Here is a 26,070-nt window from a genome sequence, read left to right as displayed (position 1 = left end):
GTTGGAAACCTTTTGCAAATGCTGTTTTGTCTAGGAAAGTATATGCAGTATTAATCTGTGAATGACTTAAAAGCTTGTGGGAAGAACAAACAGTTGGTGTTTTTCCCAGACTTGCTTGTAAAACCCACCTAGAGATTTCTCCTACTGTGAAAAATACTCCCACTTCAGCTTGATTTACTTTGAGTAAATTGGACCGTTTGAAAGATTTTATATATCGTGCTTTGTAGTTTGAGATGAACGAGTGCAACCCTGAGGAGTCCACCCTGAGGACTGAGGAAAATGATATATAATTTGGGAAAGTCTATACAACTTGGGGCAAATTCATGGCTTCAAGGTACCATTTAGGGAGCTCCAGCCTGGGATCTCTGGCAAGTCTTGTGCTCTGAGGAGTCCAGCAAAGCAGTTTCTGGAATTTTGCAAAGCCTGGAAGAATTCATCCCCATATCTAGCAAAACTATACAATTGTGCTTGTTACAAAGATGTTACATCCGTAAGGAGGTCATGCCATGAGCAGCACATAGTAAATTAAGTGGAAGATTTCCCAGATTTTCAAGAAGTCACTTTGTAGTGCTCTGAAGTATTTAAAGGCATGTCTGTTTGCTTGCCAGCTCATAAACGCTTGTCATTCATGTCCTTAACAAGGCCAGCAGGTCAGACCTGCCTGGATTGTATTTTTAAGACGGTTAGACAGGCATGCTGAGATTTGTCCATTTGATGTAATTTATATCAAGCTGATGCTTGTTTCCAGCATAGACCCCCTGGATGGAGAAGCTTCTTGGAATATGTTCAAAAGACCTCACAGAATATCTCATATCTTCACTATTTATTCAGTGTCAAATCAACTGTCTTTTCTATGCTGATCCCCTGAAGGGGAGAGCTTGACATGCTAGAGGAGGTTAGTTTTTATCTCAGTTGGTACAGATATCATTTTTCCACCCACCTGTCCCCAGTGGCTCTTCAAGAAAATTTCTCACTCTTAACCACAGCAGTGGCATGAAAATGAAGAGCAGAGAGACTAGCTATGCTGTTGTGTAGTGGCATGCACTTAGATGGCTGTGACAGTATCAGCAGATCTCTTACTCTATTACCGAACTGGTTATTTAAAACAGAAATTCTGTTTCAGTTCATGCCAGTGTCCTTTTCCCACCTAGTACAGTCAATGAAAACAAGACAAATTCTTCAGTAAAACAGAATTTCCAGCCAACCGTTGGCAGAGATAACAAATGGGTGACCAGGTATCCCGGCTCTTTAGAAGCTACCTTCATAGTGCCCAGGCACAAAAATATTTGTGGATAATTTGTGCTCACTCGCATGAATGTTTGTTAGAGTGCCCAAATGTTTGAATCAAGTCTTCCTTTGGCAACTGATTCTAGCAGCTCTAGTAGCCTGCTGCTTTCTCAGGGGAGTTCAAACAGTCCCTGCTTATGCTTTTGGTGTTGAGAAGTCTGTCTTTCATCCCTGCTGATGCCTGTGGCTAGCTTGCTGGCCATGGTTGGAAGCTGATCACAACACTGTGGCTCACTGAATAGTGCCTCTCCTGAGTTATCCCCTGTGTACATTTGAAGTTCTTCAGAACTAACATAGTGATGAACATATGGCAAATCAAAGAGTGAAGGTCATGTACATGTTTCACATGAGAACATGTGTGACAACTGTGACTTTGCCATGGTACGTACAAACTGTACTGCAGAAATGTGTTTGTAACAGTGGTCTCATGCTACTGGGATTTAAAAATGTATTTATCACCATCATTTTACTCCCATGATGCATCACGGGATGTGGCACTTCTATGTTTAAATCTCAGTGTGTCCTTTTTCAGTATGAATCAAGAGCTCTTAAACACAACATTTAGTGGTTTTTTCATCTGTTAACACTGATTCTAGCAAAAAGTCAGCTGATATTTTTCAAAGAAGGTTAATTTTCAGAATTGCCATTTTTCATAAGTAAAATATTTCACAAGCAGATATCATGCTTTTCAAATTACTCTTTTATGTTTGAAAGGGGCTTAGATTATTGGGAGAAAATCTTACAGGTTATCAGTTTTTCTCTGTGTTCATAAAACCAGCTTTTCCTTTTAGCTGTGTTACCAAGATAAAAGTTATCATTGCTAGGCATCATGTAACAGAAAACAAATACCTGTTGTTTTGCAGTGCTCGGCAGACTGTGGCAAGGGGATTCAGAAAAGAACAGTGACGTGCACAAATTCTCAAGGCAAATGTGATGCAGCCACCAGGCCAAGAGACGAGGAAGAGTGTGAGGATCACACAGGCTGTTACGAATGGAAAACAGGCGATTGGTCTAAGGTAACAGTGAACACTACATGGTATTTTCTTTCTAAGTGCAAAGATCTTCAGAGTGCTTCTGTGTGCTGTCTGTGTTAATTTGCAGTTTAAATATTTGGAAAGAAGGGTTTAACTGGTTTTGATTGGAGGTTTTGCTGGGATTTAAACTTTCCCCTTATGCCATTTATAACCCAAACATTGCAACGCAGGCTTATGGATATGACCCAGCAAGTTTTAGAGAAATGTATTCCAAACAGGGTAGAAATGAGTATTAATTGACAGCTTAACCAACCAAAGGCAAAACCTACACAAGATTCCCACCACAGGTGGACTCTTGTTGTCAAAAAGCTACTTTATAAACAATGCTGAAACTGCTTTCCATATTTCAAAAAGCAAACTCTGAACAGTTCTGGCTAGCAGATTGAATTTTACAGAAAAGAGTTCATTAGCAGTATCTTCCAGGAGTGCAGGGAACTAAGGAGGTGTCCCATGTCCAGCCTGGGCAAGCTAAAAAGAAAATAGCAGAAGGTTCATTTCCTTGAGTGTAAATATGTGTTAAAAATTTGCATTTCGAGTTAGGAACCTAGTCACTGAGAAAAAAGGGAAATTCACAGGGGGGCTGTGGTGAGAGTTTTGTCTCCCTCAAAGCATCAGTATGGAGCTGAGAAGAGAGCTGGACCTTAGTCTTCTTATCTCACAAGTGATAAATCTGAAGGTTTGGGAGAACTCTTAAATACTACTGGGGGGGAATACTACTGGGGGGAAGCGCAGGGAAGCCTTAGCAGACTCACACAGAAACAGAAGGTAACTGGGAGCGCTCACAGCTGAATTCTGCTCCTCTGCCTCATGCAGGTCCTGCATGCAGAGTCAGACAGTACACTATTTTATTACCACAGATGCAAGACTAGAGCTGTGCAGCTTAATTTCATGTTAGTTTGGGACCTACACAGCATAGTCCAGTCCCAGACTTATTCCAACCACCTGAAATGAAAGCAAGCCATGAATTTAAAGGCAGAGCCAAAACCATCAGTCCCTTCCTCAGGGCTGGATTTTACCTTCACTTAGGCCTGTCTGAATTTAGTTTCTCCAGTGACATCAGTGGAATTAATTCCCGAATGCAGTGGATTAAACCAGAGCAGAGTCTGCTCTGTATTTGTATTCTGATCTTAAAGTAATAGGTAGTTTTGCTTGGGAAGGAGGCCTGGCAGTGTGAGAAACTTGGCCTTTGCCAGTGTTGTTCATAAAGCATCCTTTACATTACTGACTTCATGTTTGCATAAAGAACTAAAATTTCCCAGGAATATTATATTCCAGTTTGGTTTTATCTTATCTTTGTAACTGTACTGTTCTTTAAACAGAAAGCCTACTTTGTGTTCTGGAATGTACGGCATGTGCAGAAACCACTGGGATACAGTAGTTGCATTTTGCTTTCCAAAAACCCAAACTCCAGCAAGCAAAATCCAGTGAAATAGAGGCCCATGATGGGCAAATTGGCTTATCTGAGATTGCATTTTTTTTACATTGTGATTAGGAATTACAAATATTTGTAGATATACTCTGTCATAGATACATGAATTTAATGGTGTCAGTGCTGGAGAATGCATTAAGAAGCTGCCACATACAAAAGGTCTGGATTTATGCTGAGCCAGGAATTAGTATCACAGAATGTTTAGAGTATTGAACATCATTTTATTCGTAACCTGGCACACAGAGTCCATGCAAGCTGGCCAAAACAAACAGTCCCCGTGTGTTAACAGGTGAAATAACATTATTTATTTATCTGTGGAATTTTAAAACATTTTGGCATGCAAATTGACCCGGATTCTCTTTATAGGGAGGAATATGAAATAATTGAGTGTTCAGTGATTACATGGATTGAAAGTTCAGTATTGTATGAATGATTCCAATCTGATAAAGATGTTGGCTCACTGCTAGAAAGGCTGCAATGATACATTGGTCACAGTAGATAGTGTTGTTGATGTATTTAGTGTCTGCATGTGAGCAGGACAGGATCAGTGCAAAATCACTTGTTATTTGCAATTCTTAACTCAGGATCAGGATCCTCCCTGTGCAGAAGGGCACAAAAGCTTATGTGCTGCATATGTGGCCTGCTTCTGTCTGCAGAGAGCTTGTGCCAACTCTCTGCTTCCCAGGAATTTCATCCTGTGTGAGTCCAGCAGGATGTTCTTGGAGTTAGATTTGGTTTATAATGAGCATTTAAAATTCTAGACATATTGGTTAATTCTGACTGGACGCTTAGATCACACAATTAGATTCTTATTCTCTGAGTAGAGGGGTAAACAAAAGGCACCACTGGGTTTCTAGAAAAGGGTATGGGTAGATACAATTCTTTGAAGAAAATGTATTGTCCCAGAAACCCAGATAGCTGAAATGTTTGGTGTGGAATTCAATTCTTTGCAAATCCTGAGTGAAGGATTTTCATCATAAGGATCCAGAAGCTTTAATGCAGGGCTCACACTTAGGGGGAGAGCCTTTACTGCTATCAGCAACTCCTCTTTGGTGTTGTCCAGCTTTAAACAGTTCCTCCTTTAAGGAGAAACACAAAGTCTGCGACAGTTAGATTATAGTGAACTCTTTAAAATTCATACTTCCAGGGTAAAATTCCATTGTAAAACATTTGTTGCTGGTGCTGTAAAAATCTCTGTGAGAGAGCTTTGTGCTGACTAAGATGGAAAATTTTTCTATTAATACAAATTGACCGCAGAACAAGCAACAACTTTTTGCAATTAATGCATTGTGCATTTGTTACATATTGTTAAGCATCATCAAGGAAGGAAGATTTAACTAACAGTAGTAATTATCACAGATTAAAGTAAGGGGCTTTGATGCTTTATGTGCAAACAGCTTGCATGGTGACTTGGCCTCCCATCCTTAATTTCCCAAACCAAGATCATTTGAAGATACCGGCAAGTCATGTGGGAAAGAGGCAAAACCTCATTTAAAAAGTCAAGTCCAGATACAACTTGTAAATAGAACAGGCTGTTTGGGTGGTAATGGCAGACTGTTATTTTTATATTATTATTAGTAGTATTTATAGAATACATGGACTCTGTGCATGAGAAGACAGATCACTTCCCTAAGGAGCTCCCAGCCCTATATGAGTAACTTGTGTCTGACAGTGATGGACATGGTTATCCTGTATAAGGTCTTAGATCCTGTTGCATTCAGAAGGTGCAAGAGTGGGCAGCAGCAAAAGCTCCAAATCTATGCCAGACAAGTTGTGGTTTTATGTTCTTAGACCCTGGATCCACTTCTGTGTAGAAGCGGGCTGGAGGCATGGGCAAGCTGATCTTTAACCTGCACCTACCAGCCAAAACCTTGTCCACTGGCCTTAGTAACGGCTCTGCAGCCATTGCCTGCCCGTGCTCTGAAGAAGAGGAACTTTTCCATTTTTTGTCAGGTTTATTTGCAGATGGTCCTTACTACCTATTATAGCTGTGGAAAGCATTTGGAGCTAATTGAGCAGATTTAGCAAGCAGTCTTGACTATGATATTTGAATATTTCCAATGTAGTTGCAGCGTATTTCAAGTGTTGCATGAGGAACCGATATATCTAGTTCACTTTGCAAACACATAGGGCCAGGTCTGTAAAGTTATTTTAAATGTCTTTGAAGTTACCTTTGTTAATGCAGTGCTTGAGATTAACAGACTGTATACTGTAATTCTAAAGACAGTGTATTGTTCTGTTATTAGCAACCTTGTGTAACCTCCATTACCACTGCTATTAAACTTCCAACTTCTCTGCACTACTGCAACTTCTCTCTTAAACCTCTTATCTTAAAGGGATATAATTATTATTTTTAGCATTTAACACAAACACAGCATTGGTATTACGAGCTACATAACTAAACTGTTCCTGGCCTGCGAGTCTTTGGACCTAGTAGAAAGATAGATTGCACAGCAAGAGACCCACTGAAGGTGTTAACCTGAAATCATTTTTTTGTTGTTGCCTGAATTCTTGAGAATTGCAATTCATTATATCATCCTTTTTTATATATGATGCAATATACAAATGGGAATTCAAGCCATGTCCCATTCAGTCGTTTCTTCCAAAAGGAAATTCCACATCCAGTTTGCATTCAGTTAAAGAAACAAACATCTCATACACTCTTTCTACTTTGAAATAGCTCCTCCTTGTTTGAAATCTGAGCTGTTAAATGTTCTAGCACTGGAAACATTTTTACATTTTTGTTGTAGTTGTGCTAGTCACAAGAACAAATTGCTCAGTTTCCCAACACTTGCCTAGGTTGCTGAAAATATACCTCTTGATGCTTTAGGAAGACAGTAGCTCATGATGAATTGTATTTTGCTGACAAACTTTATGTCAAGGATTACATTCCTGTGAAGAATGCAGGCCGCTAGTGAACAGAATGTGTCTTTATGTACGTGACTCTCCAGGAAGCTTAGCAGGATGCAGAGCCTGAGTCTGTACCATTCGCCTGCTCCAGGCTGCACTTGAAGGGATCAGCTGCAGGACTCTGACTTTGCATTGAAGTCTACCTTGACTCACGCTGTTGAAAACATATGTCCCAAATGATGTGGGGGTGCAGTGCTGGCCTGCTGCAGGGAGATGCAGGCTTGATGTATTGGCGAGCAATGGTGGTGACAAAGATCAGTTGTGCTTGAAGGTCAACAGCGCTAGGGACTGCTTTCTAGCTACCCAAGGCTTCCCCCTGCAACCGTGTCCTCAGCTCTCTACCCTTCTGCTCTAGTAATAACGTAGCAGGAAGAGCACTCGGGTGCAAATGCACAGGCCAAGGCTGTATTTTTTTAGATCCTTTTCTCCGGTTGACTTTTCAACTCTTCTAGGGTATAACTGAAGAGGCAAGATTATATAGCGGGAGCAATTCTCCACAAGACTTTTATGGATTTTTCTTCATTTCCAGTTTTACTTCATTATTTCACTGTTTTATATGCTTCGACATACTCTATTTCTGTCCTGTGACTGAAGTATTGTATTTCAAGCCAATAGCACAGAATGGTTCAGGGTTCCCAGTTTCACTTTTTTGGCTATTCTCCTTTTAACTGGTATTATATCAAGGAAGGTAGAATTACAAGCAAGATACACTAGCTCCATCGTTAGTGCTGACTTTCACAAGGGTGCATTTTCAGCTTTGTGGGCAGAAGTTTAAACATGCAACTTCTGTCCCTCAGGCAACAATTTAGCTCATTAACCTATTATATTACATAGTGCAATGAAAAGATTTTTAGAAGAAGAAAGATACATAGAAGCCTTGTAATATATTGGCTTTGCCATATTTTTTCTTCGCAGTTACAGTAGATGCTCTGTAAATACTAAGGCCTGTATTAATCTCAGATAACCAATGTAAATCCAGGGTAACTGACTTTCATTCTTCCCTGCAACCCATTGGCCACAAGCCAAGGATCTCACTCAGCACAGTGGGTCAGATATCAGTCTCTCTTACATTAGTGTAAATCCAGATTAATTCAGCCACTTAAGTTAATGCAGGCTTATGCCAATACCATACAGATCAGAATCTGACCTGCCAGACTGTGCAAGATCTTTGGGTCTTGTGTAGGAACCATCCCAGATTCATGTGCCCAGGTGAAAACAGAAATATACGATCTGTCAAGCTGGGCTTCAACTAGGAGAGAAAGCAGAGGAGAAATCTTTTTCTACCACTTTACATCTCGTATAACCACCTGGCACAACTTTCACTGGATTCAGAAAGACAGTACACTCCAGAAACTGGAAAGCACTAGTAAGGATCAGCTTGGCAAAGTGTGATGTTAAATAATACTCTTGTTGCCAAATAGTGTCAGTAGTGATAAAGCACATCTGAAAAATTACCTATAGCCACCTGCCCTCCCTGGACATCAATAGTTGCCAATTTCTTTACAGTATTTTGCTCAGCCTATGAAATGCTGGCTACAGGTTCTCATCCCAGGAGAATATTAGCAGCAGGGAGGAAAAAAATCTAATTTTCTATAAGAAAAATACTGGGTTTATGCCAGACATTGAGGTGTTTCATACTGAAGATCAGCAGTCATTCATCACAATGGGTGGTAACAAGGATTTTGTAATTGCAAATTAATTGTTTTGGCAGTAGATTGTATTCTCTAAGAGATAAAACCCCTAGCCTTGCAGTGCACCAAAAACATGTTGGGGTTGGTTTTTGGGTTTTTTTTGTTCAAAAAATACTCTACAATGTTCCAGTGCCAGGAAGGCATGTTTTCTGAGTTCCAAATGTTTGGGAACATCAACAGAATCCTCTATACGCCTCACTCTTAATGATTAATTCACATTACGTGATAAGAAGAGCAAATCAAGGACAGCTGTGGTTTGAAAGGTATATTCAAAGCTGTTGTAAATATAGAAGCAAACTGTCCTTTGTTCTAACATTCATTACAAATTCATGGCTTGACCTGCCATCTGTTTATGATAAACTATGGACAACTTGTTAATTCTTCATAAAGGTCATAACTAAGTTCATCTTCTTCTACCTTGGAGAAAATAACTTTTCTGGTTGAATTCAGAGAAAACTCCACAGGAGGGATGGTCGCTTAAAACTGCAGTCACACATCACAGCTGACAGACCCTTTCCTGCTGCTTAGTCACTTTGGCTCAGCAAACAACTTCATGATTTATGGCTGCTCATGTGCATTCAGCACCATAGCTAGAAACTGATGTTGGAAGATTGTCTGCAGGCCTCACTGATGCAAATCAGTTGTTCTCCAGAAGGTGATAGAGTTGGATTTGACAGGAGAGGACCCAACAAGCTTTAGTATTCGAACCCTCTGCTTTGGTCCTAGGCATGACCAGAAGCCAGAGTATCAGAGTATCCTAAACCTAACTACTGCCCCTATGGACTGCTCTAAGTTGTACTGCTAGTTGTGGTTCCCCATGGTTTGTTCCTCTGGCACGTGATCACTGATGTGTAAACCACAGCCTTTCTTGCCAACAGCTAGTCTCAAAATACCCCTGGCTACAAAGGGTGAGAACAAATGGCCCAAAATTGGTTATATCAGCCAGGGACACTCCTCAATTTGGCAAAGTTGTTGCCAGTATTCTAGTAAAAATTTCATGCAGCCCTTTAGAAAGGAAGATGAAAAGCCATAGCTCTGCATTTCTGAAGTAGAATGGTACCCTCTGGAGTTATGATGAGCTAAAACCATCACCTTTAGTTTAACCTCCACTAGGGAAATGCATGGAATAAAATAGATGTCTGTGTGAGAGAAAGCTAGTGTTTGTTTTACAAAGCAGAAACCGCCCCTCTCTTCTACTGCAGTGAAATCAATTTTGTTTATAATACTATGGGCCAAATCACTGACCCACCAAAGTCAATGGCCAACTCCCAATGACTTCAGTGAGTTAAGGATTTCAGCATAAAATGAAGATTCTGGCACATGGCTTATAGTTTACATATGACAGCGCTCCAAGGCTCTTGGTTATTTTTTCGTCATCTTCACTGTCAGTGCAGGGCTTGCTGGATTTTCCTCTGTTCCCTTTATGATTTTATTCCACAAACTTAAGTAAAAAGGAAATGAACCATCCTTAATCCAGAAGAAAGGTTCTGAGAAAAAGACTTGGACCACTGAAGTAAAAGCCTCAGAAGGGGAGACATGAGGGGAGCCATGTCCATGTTCCCGCTGCTGTTTCACAAATCTGTCACCTTGGGCTGCTTAAAGCCCAGCCCAAGGCCCTTCTACTGCCTTGTACCACCAAGTAAAACGGATCGCTCTATTGTGGACAGACTTAGAAATATAGTTTTCATATCTCCACTGGAAACAATGCATTTTAGGAAAGAAAGTTTATATGAGTTCAGCTCGTATTAACTACAGACTTTTGTATGGTTATGGGTCCATCACTTAACTGAATTCACATCACTGAGTCCTAGCCATCTGACAGGTAGATGCCTTGTTTGAGATAGTAGTTAGGCTCCATTTACAGTTATTGTAAGACAGGCAGCTCCAGTTTTATCTCTTTTCCTTAGTAAAGGTTGAATTGCCCCTTGAAGTAGTGATCTCTCTCTGCTGACTGCAAAGAGAATGTAAACAGAGCTAGTTCAGTAAGATGAATCCCACCCCTTTTACTCTTTTATTTTCTGTCCCCCCATCTGTGAAATGTCTTTAGCTATGGTCAGAGGTGTAAATATTGTATAATGGCACTAAAACAAGGTTGAGTCTCTATCTAAACTTGTGCTAACTGCCAGCCCCAGTCAATGCAGCTGTAGTTGGAAACCTAGGCATGGAAAGTGAAGAGATGCTGACTACAGTGCTGGCTGGCCATGTCATTCCCCTGGGGACTGTAAGCTACAGAAACCAAGTCTTGCTCACGCCTTTGAGGCAATGACTGCTCCTTGTTTGCACAACAGTTTGCAGCTCATCTCTGCTGGAGTTTCTGGGAACATCCATAGTACAAATTATTTTGATGGTTCCTTAGTAAAGGAGAATGTGCTGCAAAAAGACCATATTCATCAGTGTTTTGTTTGAAGCGGAGCACGTTCTGTCAGTGTTATTGTCTCATGTTCCAATACAGCCTCCAGTGATCCTATTAATTGGAAGAATAACTTTTCCTTTTTGATATTTTTTATTTAAAAGCCTAGTTCATTAAGTGCATTTTTTTTTTAATGGAGAATTAAAGCCTCCCACCAAGATCAGTGGACTGGAAAAGGAATTCCATCGTGACTATTTTACTCTTTTTTTTAATGTGAAAAAGAAGAAAGCATCAAAGACAAGCCTGTTCGAATATTGGCATTCATTTTCTCTGAGTTACCCTGAGATATTACAGTGTCTAGGATCACGTTTTTAAAAATATGAACAGTAGCTAATTCACCATTTAAAGTTTGTACTACTCATCTGAAGAGGTTTTTGCCCCTTGAATCCTTACAGCACACAAGATGTATCACTAGCAGGGACTGCTATCATTTTGCAGTCTTTCCAATAGCCTTTTAAGATTTATAATGACTATTGAAGCATTAAGGTGACAATCTTCCAGAATATCTTTAAAAAGCAATTAGTATCAGCCTGCTGGTGATCCCTTGTTTGACTGTGCAAAGAGATGAAATGCAGTGTTAGTTCAGCATCATGCATTTCCAAGCTGAGTAGCTCCCTGTCTAGAGAATGCTCAGGCAGGACTGAGATGACTGCGATGAGCAGCCTCTTGCTGAAGTTAGGTAATCCTAATGGAGTCCTTAGTTTAATTACTTTTTTTAATAAATCGCATTTAGATAGCATTGATCATTAACCGATGAATAACTAAAATACATGTTCAGTGGAGCTTCAGTTCCCAAGATATTCTTTCAGGCTAACATCTGCAACAGGAGTCAGCATGGGACTATAGCTCATGTAGCCCATAAAAACATTGCTCAGCATAAGCAGCACACACCGCCGTAGAAGCAGGGTAAATTCTCAAGCAGTCAGCCTGAGTTGAGTTATGTGATCCCATGGTTACATAGTTGTCCATTACTATCTAGTTTACTTAAAATTAGCTTGATTATGCCTTTTACATAAGGTATTTTTCAGTAGCATTTCCTTGCAGTTTTTCAGGTGAAATAAGCTATGGAGTATTTCCACTTTGTACCTGCCACAGATCAAAACGTTGCACATGCACTATAGGTGGCATGCTAGAATATGGCACCCTATAGGCAATACCGTATCATTTCACATCTCTGCTTGATCCTGTTCTTGAAATTCAGTTTGAAAGCTTGTGAGAAGTAAATTCTGCCTGAGTGGTATAATGAATTAAATGACATTTCCTCATTAGCATCCACCTGGGCTGCATTGGACAAGTACTTAGGGGCACTGTCACTACCCAGAATATTCATGCATTCAGCTCTTAATCTCTGAACTCTCTGTACACAATGGAACTTTTCAGAATAGCAAAGTCAAGCTTAATTATGCAGTAAGATATGCTGGATGTACTGGTCAGGTCTTGTTCCTTAGGGTCATGCAGTTTGAAAGCACAGCTGTAGGCAGTTTGCAAAGATTGCTTCTCTCTTTTCCTTCTAAGATACTGTCACATCAGCCATCAGCATTTTCTGCTGTAATTTATTGTTTCTTCCCATACTGAGTCAGAAGAGTATGCATTTTTTTCTTGGCTAAATGAAACAAATCAGTCATTTCACAAAAGTTTCCAAATGAAAGATTGTTGTAAGCAAGACCAGATATGTTCTTTTTACAGATCTGGGGTTCAAAAAGAAGGGAAAAAAAAAAAAAAGAAAGAAAGAACAAGGAAGCTTGAAAAACAGCTTACAGTTTGCTTTGGGCTAATTAGATCTTATCGGTGAAAAGACAGAAATTTCTTTCTTTAGCATGATGCCATGGTGAAAGTTGACCTGGTGTTTATGAAAGCATATTGCATGCTGTTTTTCAGCTAGAACTATAGAGTTTAAATTAGCGATACTCATAAAAAGCCTGATGTTAAGGTGTGCGGAGCACTAACTTTCAGAGCACACACATGTATACTATTAAGGTCTCAGGAACAGGGCGATTACAGGACATTTGTCATTCATCTCAGATGCCGTGTTAGAATGTTATTAATAGGAACTTGTCTTGCTTTCTTTCTGACTTTCATAGAAGCAAGAAATAAGACCCCCTGGGGGGAAAAACACTCTACCCTATCCTAACGCCTTGAAATACTTGAACTCTGAAGTCAGTAAAGCATGACTCTATCTCTGCATATTGGAGCTTTAGCCATAGTGTTATCCTTGGCTTCAGCAACTTTCAGCAAATTGGGGACAAACCAGTATCTTTAAACATCAGATGACTGCAGACTGATGAATAAAGAAAAAAACCATCTTGCCTTCAGCTTAGTTATGACAGTCATCTTGAACTATATCTCCCTCCAGCAGATCAGCCTTCTAAATATTGGAGTACATTCAGGATTGGCTGAAGGGTTGCTATGACCTTCTGCTGGAAAAAGCAAGTCTCTTACAAAAGAGACTACCATCTCTTAGAAGTTTGAAAAGTGACATTTTTAAAGGTGGCACATGGGCTGAATGCATCCCTTCCTAGCCAGCAGCCCTCAGCTAAGGCATAAGCAATGCTTCATTATCCCATTCAATCCTGAACAGATCACAGCCTGTCCTCCGTAGTGGTAAATCTGTACCTTTTCCTGTCCCCATTAAGCTTCAAAACAGGGCTTCTTTGGACTGGTCTCTCTTATGCGTTCCTCCAGCTTCCCAACAGCAGCCCTGCCCTGGCTTCATTCATTCTTATTTCTCTCTTTTTCTCTGGCTATCTTTTGTAAATCAGGAGTTGATGAAGTCCCTGACGTATCTCAGTACTTACTGTAAATACTCTATTTTAATACCTAATATTCTCCTGAGGCATTTGCTTTCAAAGCAATTAGACATCTGTCAGCACCTTTGGTAGATTTCAAGCTTTCGTATCAGTATCCTAAGGTGGAAATAGCATTCCAGTTGAAAAATCATAGCTTGCTCTTAAGGTTGGAGTTTTTCAGTGAGTAAATCTTCTTTAAGCTGATGAATGCAGCTGCTGCCTTGACAATTTGTGAGTTTATTTCCTTCTGGATATCCCCACTGGCTTGCATGTTACTGCCAAAGAATGTGAATGGAGGCATTTTTGTATTCCTTTTGCCTTCTCGAGCAGTGTTTGAACTGGGAGTTACAAGGGCTCTCATTAGGTTCACTTTTTGTAACTGTTCATTAACCCCCTCTTTTTTACAGTGTTGAACAATCCTTTGATCTTTGCATGTGGGTGGATTTCCAATTTACAATGGCTATATTGTCAGTTCAGTGCATTATGGTCAAACTTCATGAATTTTGCACATGCATTTTTCTGATAGCGATATCACTGGCAATGCCTGGTGGAAGGAAAAAAACACTTCATTGTTTGACACTGCTGTCTCTATTCAACCACGTGCCCAAGTCCCCAGCTTCCCAGAGTAGGCAAGTTGCTTGTGGGTTTTCTCTCAGTACTTGCATAGCAGCTCAGGTGGCAGGCAGAGATCCACACAGCTCCGAACCAGGTTCCAAAACTGGTCTTCCACATTCAGAGATCACTTTACTCCATCATGGCATCAAAACATGTGTGTATCTTGAGAGTTACGTCAATGCTTGTAAAGGATTTCCTGATTTTCAGAGTATGTTTGTTAATAGCAGTGTGAGAACTCAATATTTGCCCCAAGAGTCCAGTGTCCATCAACAGCATTTTAAATACCATCAGCGCAGTTTCACTGTGCAGCACTGGAGCCTCCCAGCGTTCAGCACAGTGGAACTGTACCAGCTATACAGGAGCTGGATCAGGTGCTGGGCTGTAATGGTACTTTTGCCCCTGCAGCCCAGGCCGCACTCTGCCACACGCGATATGCTCACTCTGGCAGCTGTTGGCTGCCTGGAAGTTCCTCTGTTTGCAAGAAGGCCACAACATCTTTCCTCACTCAAACTCCTCATAACCTGTGTCCACGCCTGAGGGTCCTGTATCAGAGGGCACAGAGTGAATCTAGCCCTGAAAATTGTTCTGTGGATATGCTTACTTGCTCCATAAATATTTGGGAACAGAGAGACTGTAGCAATGCATTTAGCTGTCCAGAGTAGGAGGGAAGGTATTTATGGGAATTTGCTGTTCAGTTGGAGTTTGATTTTTGTGCCTCTGTTAATGATGTCCTCTCTTCATAGTGCAGCATGAGTAACAATTCCCCCTTTGTATGTATTTTGTATCTATTCCTATTTCCTATTGAAATTCCTAGGAAAGAGACTATCCAAGTACAGAGTTGAAAATTTCGTCTTAAAATAAGCCAGATGTCCAACTTTCCTTTAGCTGCCAAGCCCAAAAGAGTTCAAGAAAGATGTTAAAATCTGTCTTCCTGGCTGTGAAAAACTAATTGCATAGCATAGGTGATGATCCCAGTCTCCCAGGAGAAGGAGTAAAACTGCTTCGGGCAAAAACTCTGCTGTTATTTGTCTAAGGATTGGAGTTGGCAGTGTCTGTGGAAAAAGTTTCATTGCTTGCCCTCCTTGCTGGTTAACAAATGCAGAGACAGGAACACAGATAAAGGTAGGTGAGTGTTTGTATATTGGTATCTGAAAACCTTATTCACCTTATGAGAAAAATGCTTTTGTCTTTCTTTCCTTCTTTTTTTTTATTTTTTTCCCCTCTGTTAAGAGCATTCATAAGCACAGGCAGTGCCTAAAAGCCAGAGGCAGAGGTTTCAGTCTCACTGTATTACAATCACGTGAAGGAACCCCATGGCCTGAATGGGCTCTTTTATGCCTGTGTGATAACAGCTATTCTGTTTGTAAAATGGATGTACAATTCACTCCCCTTGCAAAGAGTTTTGTGAGGATTAAGATTAGTAAAGCACTCTGAAGACTGAAAGTGCCATTGAAATCCTGAGGATTAGAGGTTGCATATGACTAGTGAAGTGGAAGGGCCTAATAGTTGCATTTATCGGGATAAAAATTGTTAACTTTAAATCCAAATGTAATGGCCATGCCTGACTGGCTTCCAGACTGGCAGAAGTCACTGAGGGCAGTGACTTCTGAAGTCACTGAAGACAGTGCTGGGGAAGAGCAGAGGGACACCCAAGACTAATGAAATGCCCACATCTCACTGCAGAAGCTCAAGTTATGAAGGGGTTTTAAATAAGGGACTTTAAGGATTGTTTTTTGGAATAGCTGACTGTAGGGCATACAAGGGAAGGGCTCGTTCAGCATAGTCCTAAATACCATAACCATTGTTGAGGTATTAATAGGCAGCGACCAAATTTTGATGTAAAGTCAACATCTGAAACTAAGTGCAAAAAATCTGTGGTAAACTAGTGTGTTACCCTAAATTGAAATGAGAAGGATGTAAAGCAAAAAAACCAGTTATTTATTTTTAAAAAACAAGTTCCGAAATACATGTAAAATTTTAATATACCACAACTGCTACCTTCAGAATACAATAATCGGGTCCTGGAGGGGGCTGCATAGCTGGAAACACAGAGGTAAACTGCACACCAGGATGGCTTAGTGGCAGAGTCCAGAAGGAATCTGAGCCAGAGATTGTTCTGAATGGAGAAGTTCAGTCCTAGAGAAAGGCACTGGGAGAAAGAATAGGAATAAAGAGTAGGTGGAATAAAGGGGGAAAATTAAGAGAAAAGCACATACAAATTTGGTGAATACACCAAATACAAGAAACCTGTTTAATAAACAGTCATTAATGTGAGTGACTGAAGAAGAGAATTACATAAAGAGTCTGTTATTTTTGCAACAGACTTCACTGACCCTACAACTTCTCCTACCCAGAAATAAAGAGTTCACATTGTGCAAATGTATTTCTGCACTGGGTTGTCTGAAGCAGGACTCCATCAACTCTATTTTACGTGGTCCTGTTAATCTGAGGCCATTTTTTATCAGGCCTTTCAGTGATTCACACAGGAAGGAAAAGCTCCCTGTGCTCCAGCCCAGAGCAAAGCTATACTTGTATCAGATGATCTTTGAGAAGCAGAAGGGGTATTTTGTGATACTTCCAGAACAAAATGACCACAGCTTTGCTGTGCTCTCTCCCACAGATGGGAGAGGTGGAGGCCTACGTACATCCATTAGTTCTTTTGCCCCTGGGTCCTAGTCTTACAAGCATCTACACTGCATACACATCCTTTGTACTTGGACTTCAATTCAACCTCAACGGTGCTCATCTTTTGAGCCTCTTCAATGTTTGGCATGCCATTTTTAAGAAGTACCACTCTGAGGCAATAGTGTTTTTCAGGGAGAGAGCTCCACTGCCCTGACTTTATTCAGAACAGCACAGGACAGAAAACATGATCTTTTTTACATCATCCTAATTATATCTCCTGAGTTTTACCCCACCTCCTCCTCTCCCCACACACAGCTTGTGTGTGGCTTTAGCAGAAATCGGAATCTTACCAAAGTCCTGCAACGCATTGTTTCTTTATTTTAAATACAAGGTTCTTTTATTAACTCCAGCTGGTGCACCTCACTGTGCTGACTGTGTTTGCTTTATTAAAATTGAACAGCGTGCAAGTAGGACATTGTAAATCACAAGCGACTGGGCCAGAGGAAGAGGGAGGGAGAGGTAGGGACTCCAATTGTATGACGACAAGGAGACCATATAAACAGGCTGGGCCTCCTGGCTAATAGAAGCCAAAACTCATGGAGTACAATTTGCAGTTGCTCCCAGGAGGACAGACAAGTGCCAGACAGTTAGCAGGGATAGATGAGAGTGAATACTTGAATACCTGATGTGTTCTCCTGTGTACTGGAACAGAGCTTCTCTAGAGGTCTGGGCATGCGGTAGGAGCTGCCTGCCTCTGCTGTAATCCTTGGTTTTATCTTATATCAGTGCCTGGCAGTGGCCATCTTGTCTGTGGAGGAAACCTTGTTAGACCATCCAAGTCTTGGAGAGGGCTTTTAAACCAAGGCAACCAGTACGACTGGGTCACTCATAGAGAGGGAGCTGCTCATCCATAATTAAGCGGTATACGTTTTCCAGCTTTGCCTCTTTGTGGCTGGTGGAGGGAATTGCATCTCTGCCTTCTTGAACCTTGTGGGCATCCACAGGGAGAGTCAGTGTAGGTGGACTCAGAGCAAGTCCAGACAGAAAGACAGCAGCTTCCTTCCCTGTGCCAGGACAGTTCTTCTGCTCACAGCACTCCCTGAAGCTGAGAAATCGTCATGGACAAATGTATGAAGCTGTATGAAGGGTCCCTGGCTGACACAAATGCCCCTGTTGTTGAGTCCTCAGCACCTTAGTGAGCTGCCAGTCTGCTGCACACTTCAGCTCTGGCAGTGATTTTTCTAGTGTATGTGTGTATGTGATTTTGAAGCTACTCTGCTTGGACCATGTCTCAGTGCATTCTCTCCTCCAGTGCTCCTCAACCTGTGGGAAAGGCCTCCAGTCACGCGTGGTCCAGTGTATGCACAAAGTCACCGGGCGCCATGGCAATGAGTGCCCTGTCCTGTCCAAGCCAGCAGCCTACAGGCAGTGCCACCAAGAGGTCTGCAATGAGAAGATAAACGTCAACACAATTACCTCGCCCAGACTTGGTGAGTGAGGGGTGTTGGGGGGAAGATGTCACCTGTGAAGGACCAGACAAAGCCCAGGGTCCCAGTGCGCCCAGTGTGAGAAAAGTGGGGCTTCAGAGGATTGCCCAGTGCCAGAAATTAGGAGAAGGCCCCCCAGTCAGACTCTAGACTAAAGGTCTAGTGTGGATAGGTCATCTTTGATCCATCAATCCCTGCCTTAGACTTTGTCCAAGCTGGAGCCCTCAGCAGTGGATAGACCTGAGAGACCACCAGGAGCACACAAATGGTGGGTGATTGATTGATTGATCACAGAGGCGAGGGAGCTGACAGGCATATCTTTCTCCATCACAAACACCTTCACACCCTGCTTTCACTGTGGTGAGTGTAAAGTATGATAATTTATTCATCCGTGCCCCAAGAAAAGTAGATGACCTTGACAAGTAGGGCATCGCTGGGTTTTTTTTCCTTTTAATTTGCTGCCACAAGAATGTGGTTTGGTGAATTAATTTGCCCAGGGAGGCAAGAGAGCATCCAGCCTCTTTCTGGGAACCCTTTGATTTTCTGTCACTGTCCTTCTCCTCACCCTCCCTGCATCCCCTGGTACTTGGCCGAGATGAGAATATGGTGATAAGCCATCTGTTTCCCGAAACACCTTAACACTGTATTTAAGAAATGGCTATAGTTAAGAATGCTTCTGTTAATACAAAATTGTGGGAATCCATTATTTTCCATGTCATATTTGCTCAGTTTATAAGGGGATAAAAATATATTTTTCCAAACTTCAGCCCTGTGCATTCAGCCACAGCTCCAAGAACCAAGCTGGTTTCTTTACATTTCACACATCATCACCAGTAAGATGAAGCTAAACTAAGCCATCAGCTACACTGACACAGCCTCATCAGTGCCTCCCATTACTTTTCAGTACAAGAGGCTGGGTTGTAAACAATGCTGCTAAGAGCTTACCAGAAAGAACAGCCTCCACCCTCTCAGCAGAGCCAGTCTTGTAGGCTAAGAAGCCTCTAATACACATGAAAAGGCAGAGCTGCTAAGTAATAAGAACCATTTTCTAATAGCACTGTCCAGTATTAAATAACACTTAAACTAGGACTGGACTTGAAGTTTCTGAACTGAAACTTGTTTCCCAAAAGTTTAACAGATGTTTAAAAGAATATGGGAAATTTTATTCTTGCAAATGCAGTCATACTGAGGAGCTTCTAACCTCTTTTGTTTAAGAACATATGAGAGTACTTCTGAGATATTTTAGCACTAAGAGCATAGTGGAAGGAAAACATTTCATTTGAGAAGTAAGCCCTTGATACACTGATGAGACAAGAAATCCATCCTAATGCACGTTTTAGGACAAAGCAATAAAAAGCTCACGTGTTTAGAAGACTGAGGAGGCTCAAGGCCCTGCTGAAAGTAATCTGCAAGTAATTTGGCATGCTTTTGTCTCTAAACCAGGCTTGGAATCACTAGGGTCAGAAACAATGATATTTGATATTAGCAGAAAGATCTATCATTGAGTGTTTTGCTCTTCCTGCTTGTAAGCAAATTCTCATTGGATTATCTTTAAACAAAATATTCTGTTTTCTGCAATGGAAACCTCACCAAAAAAAATTATACAGAAGAAAATTCCAGTAGTCTACAAAACCCAAGCTGCCTTGTCCCATCCCGGGTAGCATTTTCAGAAGTATCTAAGTGTGGAGTTCACCTCACCTGACTTTTACATCTGTGTCCAGTGTCTCTCAATGAAGACACATTCAGAGGGAGTTTATTCTGTTCCTCAGGCACCTGACCCATGTTGCTTCCTTGACATGCTTCCTGTCTTACTTCACAACCTATGATGTACCTTGGACCTCTAAAATATTAAGAGTCCTAGCCTTGTTTGTGGCTTAGTGTCTTTCTATTATGAAAAGTCTCTCGTCTCAGGTCTCATAAGGTCTATCTCAGATGTTCTTGCAAGATGTGTAATTTATTCAGCTACATCACATTTTCTGAACACTGTGCCTGGTTAGAACCATAGCTAGTGGGGAGTGCTGCAGATCTAACCCCCTCAAAAAAACCCTTTCCTGCTGGCAGACTCAGAAATAGCTCTACCCTCCCCCCATTTAGGATGGTCTCCTCCACTCAATTTTTTTTCTCGCAATCAGTTGTTTTTAAATTGGCTTCATGTTCCTTTTTTTCTGGGACAGTGCGACTTCATTTCATCAGATTCTATCAAACTTTTGCTTCTTGTCCAACTGAATGAAGCTTCAGTGATAAACATTCCTGCCAGTTTTGCTGCTACCATTTTCTGGTGGTGGCACTGAGACTCACAGCTAAATACAGAATAAGAGCCTTTCCTGGTTTCATCCGGCAGAGATGAGGAGCAAGGGGCTCAAGATGCTGCTGAGTCAGCACCTTTTGATGTTCTTTAATTAAACCATTTTTTCCCAACCTCAGAGGCCACAATATTCATTTAGAAGATTTTCCGATTATCACAGCATTTGTAAGAATGCTATATGCAATTTATAAATCAGAGACCACAAAAAGCGGTCACTATATGTGTGCATTTTTATCAAGTGTACAGTTTCGCTACTATTACTTTTTTTATAAAAGCACATGGGACCCTTTAATGATATTGTCAACATATTCAGCAACAGTGTCTTCGTGCTGCTTTCCACCCTGCACAAACCTTTTGTCAGTCTGAGAGAGTTTCAGCCATCCAGCCCTGCCTCCCAATAGCTAATTGTTGTCCTACTGTTTTTGCTAGACTAAGAAGTATTATTTTTACTTCCTGTTAATTTAGCTTTATATCCATCAAACTGGGTTTGATTTTGCTCCTCTGTAAAAACATTTTCCACCGAGAGGATGATGGCCATTCCTGAAAGCGTGCCTTAGCAAAGCACTCTCCCTGGGAGCACACGGCTTCCCATTGACTGCTGTGAGGTGTTCATGTGCTTAAATCTAGGCCAATGCTTTAGACGTTTTGTTTATCTAGGCCTATTTGTCACTGAGACAAAATAGGTACAACGTGAAGAGGCTTGTGCTCCCACAGTCATGTCCAGCTACACCCTTGCACTTCGAGAGCCTGATATTTCAGTAGAAAGAACATCAACTGATCTCCAGTGCTGAACAGCAAGACTGGCCCTTTCTTCCCTCATGTGCAGTGATTTTGATCACACCTGCAATGCTATTCTCTGGCTAATCTGCTAGTTTCTCCTTTCTTTTCTTGTCCAAAGCTGCTCTCACGTACAAGTGCACAGGCGACCAGTGGACAGTGTACTGCAGGGTGATCCGGGAGAAGAATCTGTGCCAAGACATGCGGTGGTATCAGCGCTGTTGCCAGACTTGCAGAGACTTTTATGCAAACAAGATGCAGCAGAAGAGTTAATGAACCTGTGCTACTTCTTAGAGTATTACAGCTATTTGTATGTAAATCACGGACTAGTAGGTCTGAGTACTGGAACTTCATGAGTTGCTACAATGTGGTGGATTCCAAAGCATACCTAATAAGACTTGAAACTAATTCTACAGACTGGATACCAAAGTAATCCACTCATCCACCTTAAAAAAACAAGCAGAAAGAGTCATCTCAAGGAGCCAATCATTTTATCGTATTTTGACATCCTTACATTTTTCATTAATGCTTTTTACTTTAATATATTAAATCACCAGCCACTGGATGGCTTGCTACCATTAAAGAAAAGGACAAGAGTTGCAAAGTGATTACATTGACTAAGGTTATGAGTACCTCCATGGAGGAAGGCCTTTGGCAAAATAATTCAGCAAAGGTAGAGACATTACTTAATCTTTTAATCTTGGCTTTCATCTGATGTTTTCAGTTCCCAACAGTTATCCCACTGTGGGGTGGGCTTGGAGGGACACACATAAATGAGAGGCTTAATTTAAAGAGAGGATTTGCTGTAAAAGCTTGTGAAAACTGATAGCAGAGGATGGACATCTCTGAAATTTCTGCAGAAAACTCAGTACAATTATATCCAACATTCCAAGTCATATTTTTTAGAGCAACTAATAGGGACTGCTCTTCTTTCTAATTTTAAAAAACAATCCTCTCTCTCTTCTCCCCAGAATAATATAGTTTCTTTTATGAAACCTAACTTTTCTCTGAGCTTAATGAACTGGAAGCTTATTAACAGCAGTAGATGGTTATTTTTAAGCAAGAACCATTTACATGAGATGGGAAAAGCCAGAAATCATTTCATCCAGTAGAGCTCACTGAGGGATTGCTTGGCCTAATCTCTCTCCAGTTTCTAGAAGTCAATCCGATAATGAGACTGAATGTTTTGGGTTTTTTTTAAGAGGACCCTGAAACTGGATATGGTTGGTACAGAAACATAATGTGGAACAACCTTTGTGTGAAGGATGGAGTGGAGAGCAGAACAGGTGTTTCCCATCTCTTGGCTCTTGTATACATCTGAGGTTATGTAGCCTTTTGAGTCAAAAGTAGTCAGTGATACACGACATTCAAAGTGAAATCTTGAACTTGTTGAAGCCATAAGGCTAAGACTTCCATTGCCTTCAGTAAGGGTTAGGATTTTACTCACTGTATTTTAATGTTTCCTGTCTTACTTTTGTGGTGCTATCAGGTTTGGTGCTATCAGATCAGTGCTATCAGAGCACTTAGCAAGTGCTGCATATATGATACTCTCTTCCATGTCTCTGCACTTTAAACCAAACTCCTCTCTGAGATGTGAGACTTGAAACAGGAGCTCTACCCAGGGCAGAATTTGTCCCCTCTGTTAGTCCTAAAGATCAATGTCTCTCTATCATATCTTGCTCCAACATGTATCATTTCCCTTGCCAGGGTCCAAGGTCAGTTGTGCAGTGGTTAAGTTACAGCCCACTCTTCATGATATGAATGGAGCCGTTTGGATGAATTGCAGCTTTGTACTCGCTCTAGAAATGCGTGTTACTGTTTTATTCTTTGGAGATGAGTGCAGAACTAAGCCCAGCTACTACCCCCAGCCCCTGGGCCAGTCTGGATTGCAGCTCACACTTGTCCTCAAGTTGTCTTTGTTGCTGTTGTCTTTTTTTCAATGCAAGGAGCGATAAAGACTCTTAGTACCTAACATATCTTTAAAGCAACTTTTTCTTCCTTATTACAATCCTTTCAATATCCAGGACCTCACTGGAATAACTCATTAGCATTTTATTAAGAGCTAAGTTTTTCAAGTACAGGGAGCTAACGTTCATCAACAGACTAATATTGCGTGGGCTTCACGTTCGCATCTGTGCTTATTAGTGCAAACAAGCGTGTGTGCACACAAGGGCTGGCCTGTATGCACAAAGGCACATGTGCACACAATTTTTTCTCAAGTGCCTGTCTCAAACAGATCTGCTTTCCAATGCCCCAGATGATTTTCTCTATCAGGGAAATGATTCCAACTTGTTTTTTATTATACAGGATGTTCTTTTGGCATCTTATAGTCAGGATCAGACCTCCTTCTTCTGTTACTCTCACGCTGTAGCCCAGACGCAGAGGTTGTGTAACTACTTACCAAGTAATCAATGGAAAATGTTGCTGGCAGGGGTGACAGGGAAGATTTAGGCAATACCACAGTGGTGTTCAGTTAGGCAAATTAATAGGTAGATGAACTGCTAATGAGAAAGTTCCAAGAGATCAGACAGAGCCCAGAGGATCTGATTTATATTGGTAATTCACAGTGGTAGTTTTCCCCCTTGCCTGCTGTCATATCCTGCAGTAACACAGCCCTGCCTGTACAGCAGGCTGCAACAGTCCTTGCTGCCTCCCTACCACCGCAGCCACCTCACAGCAGTTTGACTGAGATGGGTCCCCTTACATCCTTCACTTGGTTTGGAGTTTGCTGTTTTTCTTTTAATGGGCAACATTTGCTCGTGAAGTGGCCTCACCCGATGAAATGCCACCCCCTTGCTGATCATTTTTGGCGTTACTAATGGGGTGTACATACTTTGGCGTCACGTTGGGCTGTTGAAGGATTTGCCATGGGACTTCTCTGTTGTCTTGGAAGAATAGTATGTGCATTTATTATTAATGGGAATCAAAGGTGCTTTTAAATAGCAAGGGTCATTTTTCCTTCCGGTGCTGATCTGTCACCCTCTCTAGGCAAAATGTGGGGACCTAGAAAGGTGCATAGGAAAGGAAGGATTTTAATTCTTATGTTTTTCACTAATAATTCACTGCTGGCTACTGTCCAGAACAGGATACTAGGCTAGTTAGACCTGTGGCCTGTCCCAGTATGCTAGGTCCTGGACTTCAAAGGACATTTGGGTCCAAGTTCTGGCTCCTTCCTAAGGAAACATGAATTTACAAGGAATTCTTTCGAATGTCTGAGCACTGAAAAAACCACCTCACTTGCTCTCACAGCCCACGGATTAGCGTGCATCAACCTTTTTTTTTTATAATCAGAAACCAATGTTAATTAAAAACTGATGGCACAACACAGCTCCGTTTTGTTACATTCTCTTACTTCATAAGGTGACAACCTTCCCATTTTATAATAGCCAGAAAAAAAAAAATAATAATAATAAAAAAGTTTAATTCTGTTCAATACTCCTGCAATTCTGTTTTGTATCATTTTATAGGAGCTTTACTATGAATTTACAGCTATGCTCTGCCCTCAGTTACTACATACTGGTGAAAAGAAAGCTGTTTGTTTCCGTATATCTATGACAATACTTTTTTTAGTTGTTCGTAAGAGATTGACGCTCTTTTGATTACAGTGGTGGTATTTCCATATTGTAAACAATACTCTGTACTGTTACTAAAGTACTGTACATTTCTAGTTGCACAATTGTGTTATTGAGTGTAGATTCTCACTATCTCATGTATGGTGCTATTTTGTGTTGGTGGAAAAGAATCTTAGCAGTCGATTATTGCTTGATATTTTATTATAATACAGGGATATATTCTCCATGGCAATAATATCATTTAAGTTTTTCATTACAGAGTGAAATGTATATATTTTTCCATTAGCTAATTTGCATATGTACTGTATCCATGGTAATTTTCTTTTTGGTGCTGGTTATAAATAGAAAAGATAAAAACAGGCAAACTGAATGGAACCAGTTGTAAATGAAAACCAAAAAAACCAAAAGAGGATCATTCCATTTTGAAAAAATTGAGTATGTTGAATAATAAATTTATTTTTTCCATAACAACTTTAATAAGGTTTCTGAACTTGAAAAAAATACAAAGCAAACCAAACAGCTAGCATGAAGATTAACAGAAAGGAGTGAAGCTGTAAGTAGTACATTATGCATCTGTTTAATACCGGACTGAGACTGGGATTCGGTTAAGTCTAGGCCAACTGTTTGATAGCTGTAGTAGGTATAAAAGGTCATTTGTCACTAAAATTCTGGCATCTCAGAGTTCCCAGTGTGCTAACAAATCAAGAAATGATGGGTCTTGTCCTGGTCAGGTTACAAAATACAGCAGAGGGAATGTTAATACCTGATTAATGCCTTGCAAGGTCTGTGGTCAGTGACACAACAGTAGAAAATGACTGTCTGGAAAATGTGAGCCAGGCTCCGCTTGGGGTATTGCTGTGTATGCCTGAGCAGGCTGCGGGGAAGCTAAAGCTTATGCATGGGGGGAGGGACATTTTGCAAGTGCTTTTGAGAAAGGTTGCTTTCAATGTATGTTGGAGCTGAGATGAAGTGGCAGCTTGCTGTATGTTTAATGGTAGCGGCTCCACAGGCGCAACCTGATAATGAAGGCTACTGAGCATGTGGAAATTTATATTGGAGCAAAATTATCCCATCCATTGGAAAGGTATCTACATAACCTAGCTGCACACTTCCCTGGTGTGAAATAAACAGAATTACTTCAG

The 26,070-nt window shown here is 41.0% G+C and overlaps 1 protein-coding gene across 2 annotated transcripts in view; it reads left to right on the top strand.

Annotated features, from left to right (window-relative positions):
• The window catches only part of ADAMTS17 (ADAM metallopeptidase with thrombospondin type 1 motif 17), a 201,911-nt gene extending 175,841 nt beyond the window's left edge, over window positions 1-26,070 (top strand). For both annotated transcript variants that reach the window (XM_075506313.1, XM_075506312.1), the window contains 3 exons: window positions 2,151-2,303; window positions 18,100-18,277; window positions 21,478-26,070. In XM_075506313.1, the coding sequence (XP_075362428.1) occupies window positions 2,151-2,303; window positions 18,100-18,277; window positions 21,478-21,629 (483 nt within the window). In that variant the 3' untranslated portion in view covers window positions 21,630-26,070. The remainder of the gene's footprint in view (window positions 1-2,150; window positions 2,304-18,099; window positions 18,278-21,477) is intronic.

This window comes from Mycteria americana, chromosome 6 (assembly GCF_035582795.1).
Source record: "Mycteria americana isolate JAX WOST 10 ecotype Jacksonville Zoo and Gardens chromosome 6, USCA_MyAme_1.0, whole genome shotgun sequence".
In the NCBI taxonomy this organism is placed as follows: Eukaryota; Metazoa; Chordata; class Aves; order Ciconiiformes; family Ciconiidae; genus Mycteria; species Mycteria americana.
The sequence above is the reverse complement of the archived record's forward strand: the minus strand, read 5'-3'. Positions and strand labels throughout refer to the sequence as shown.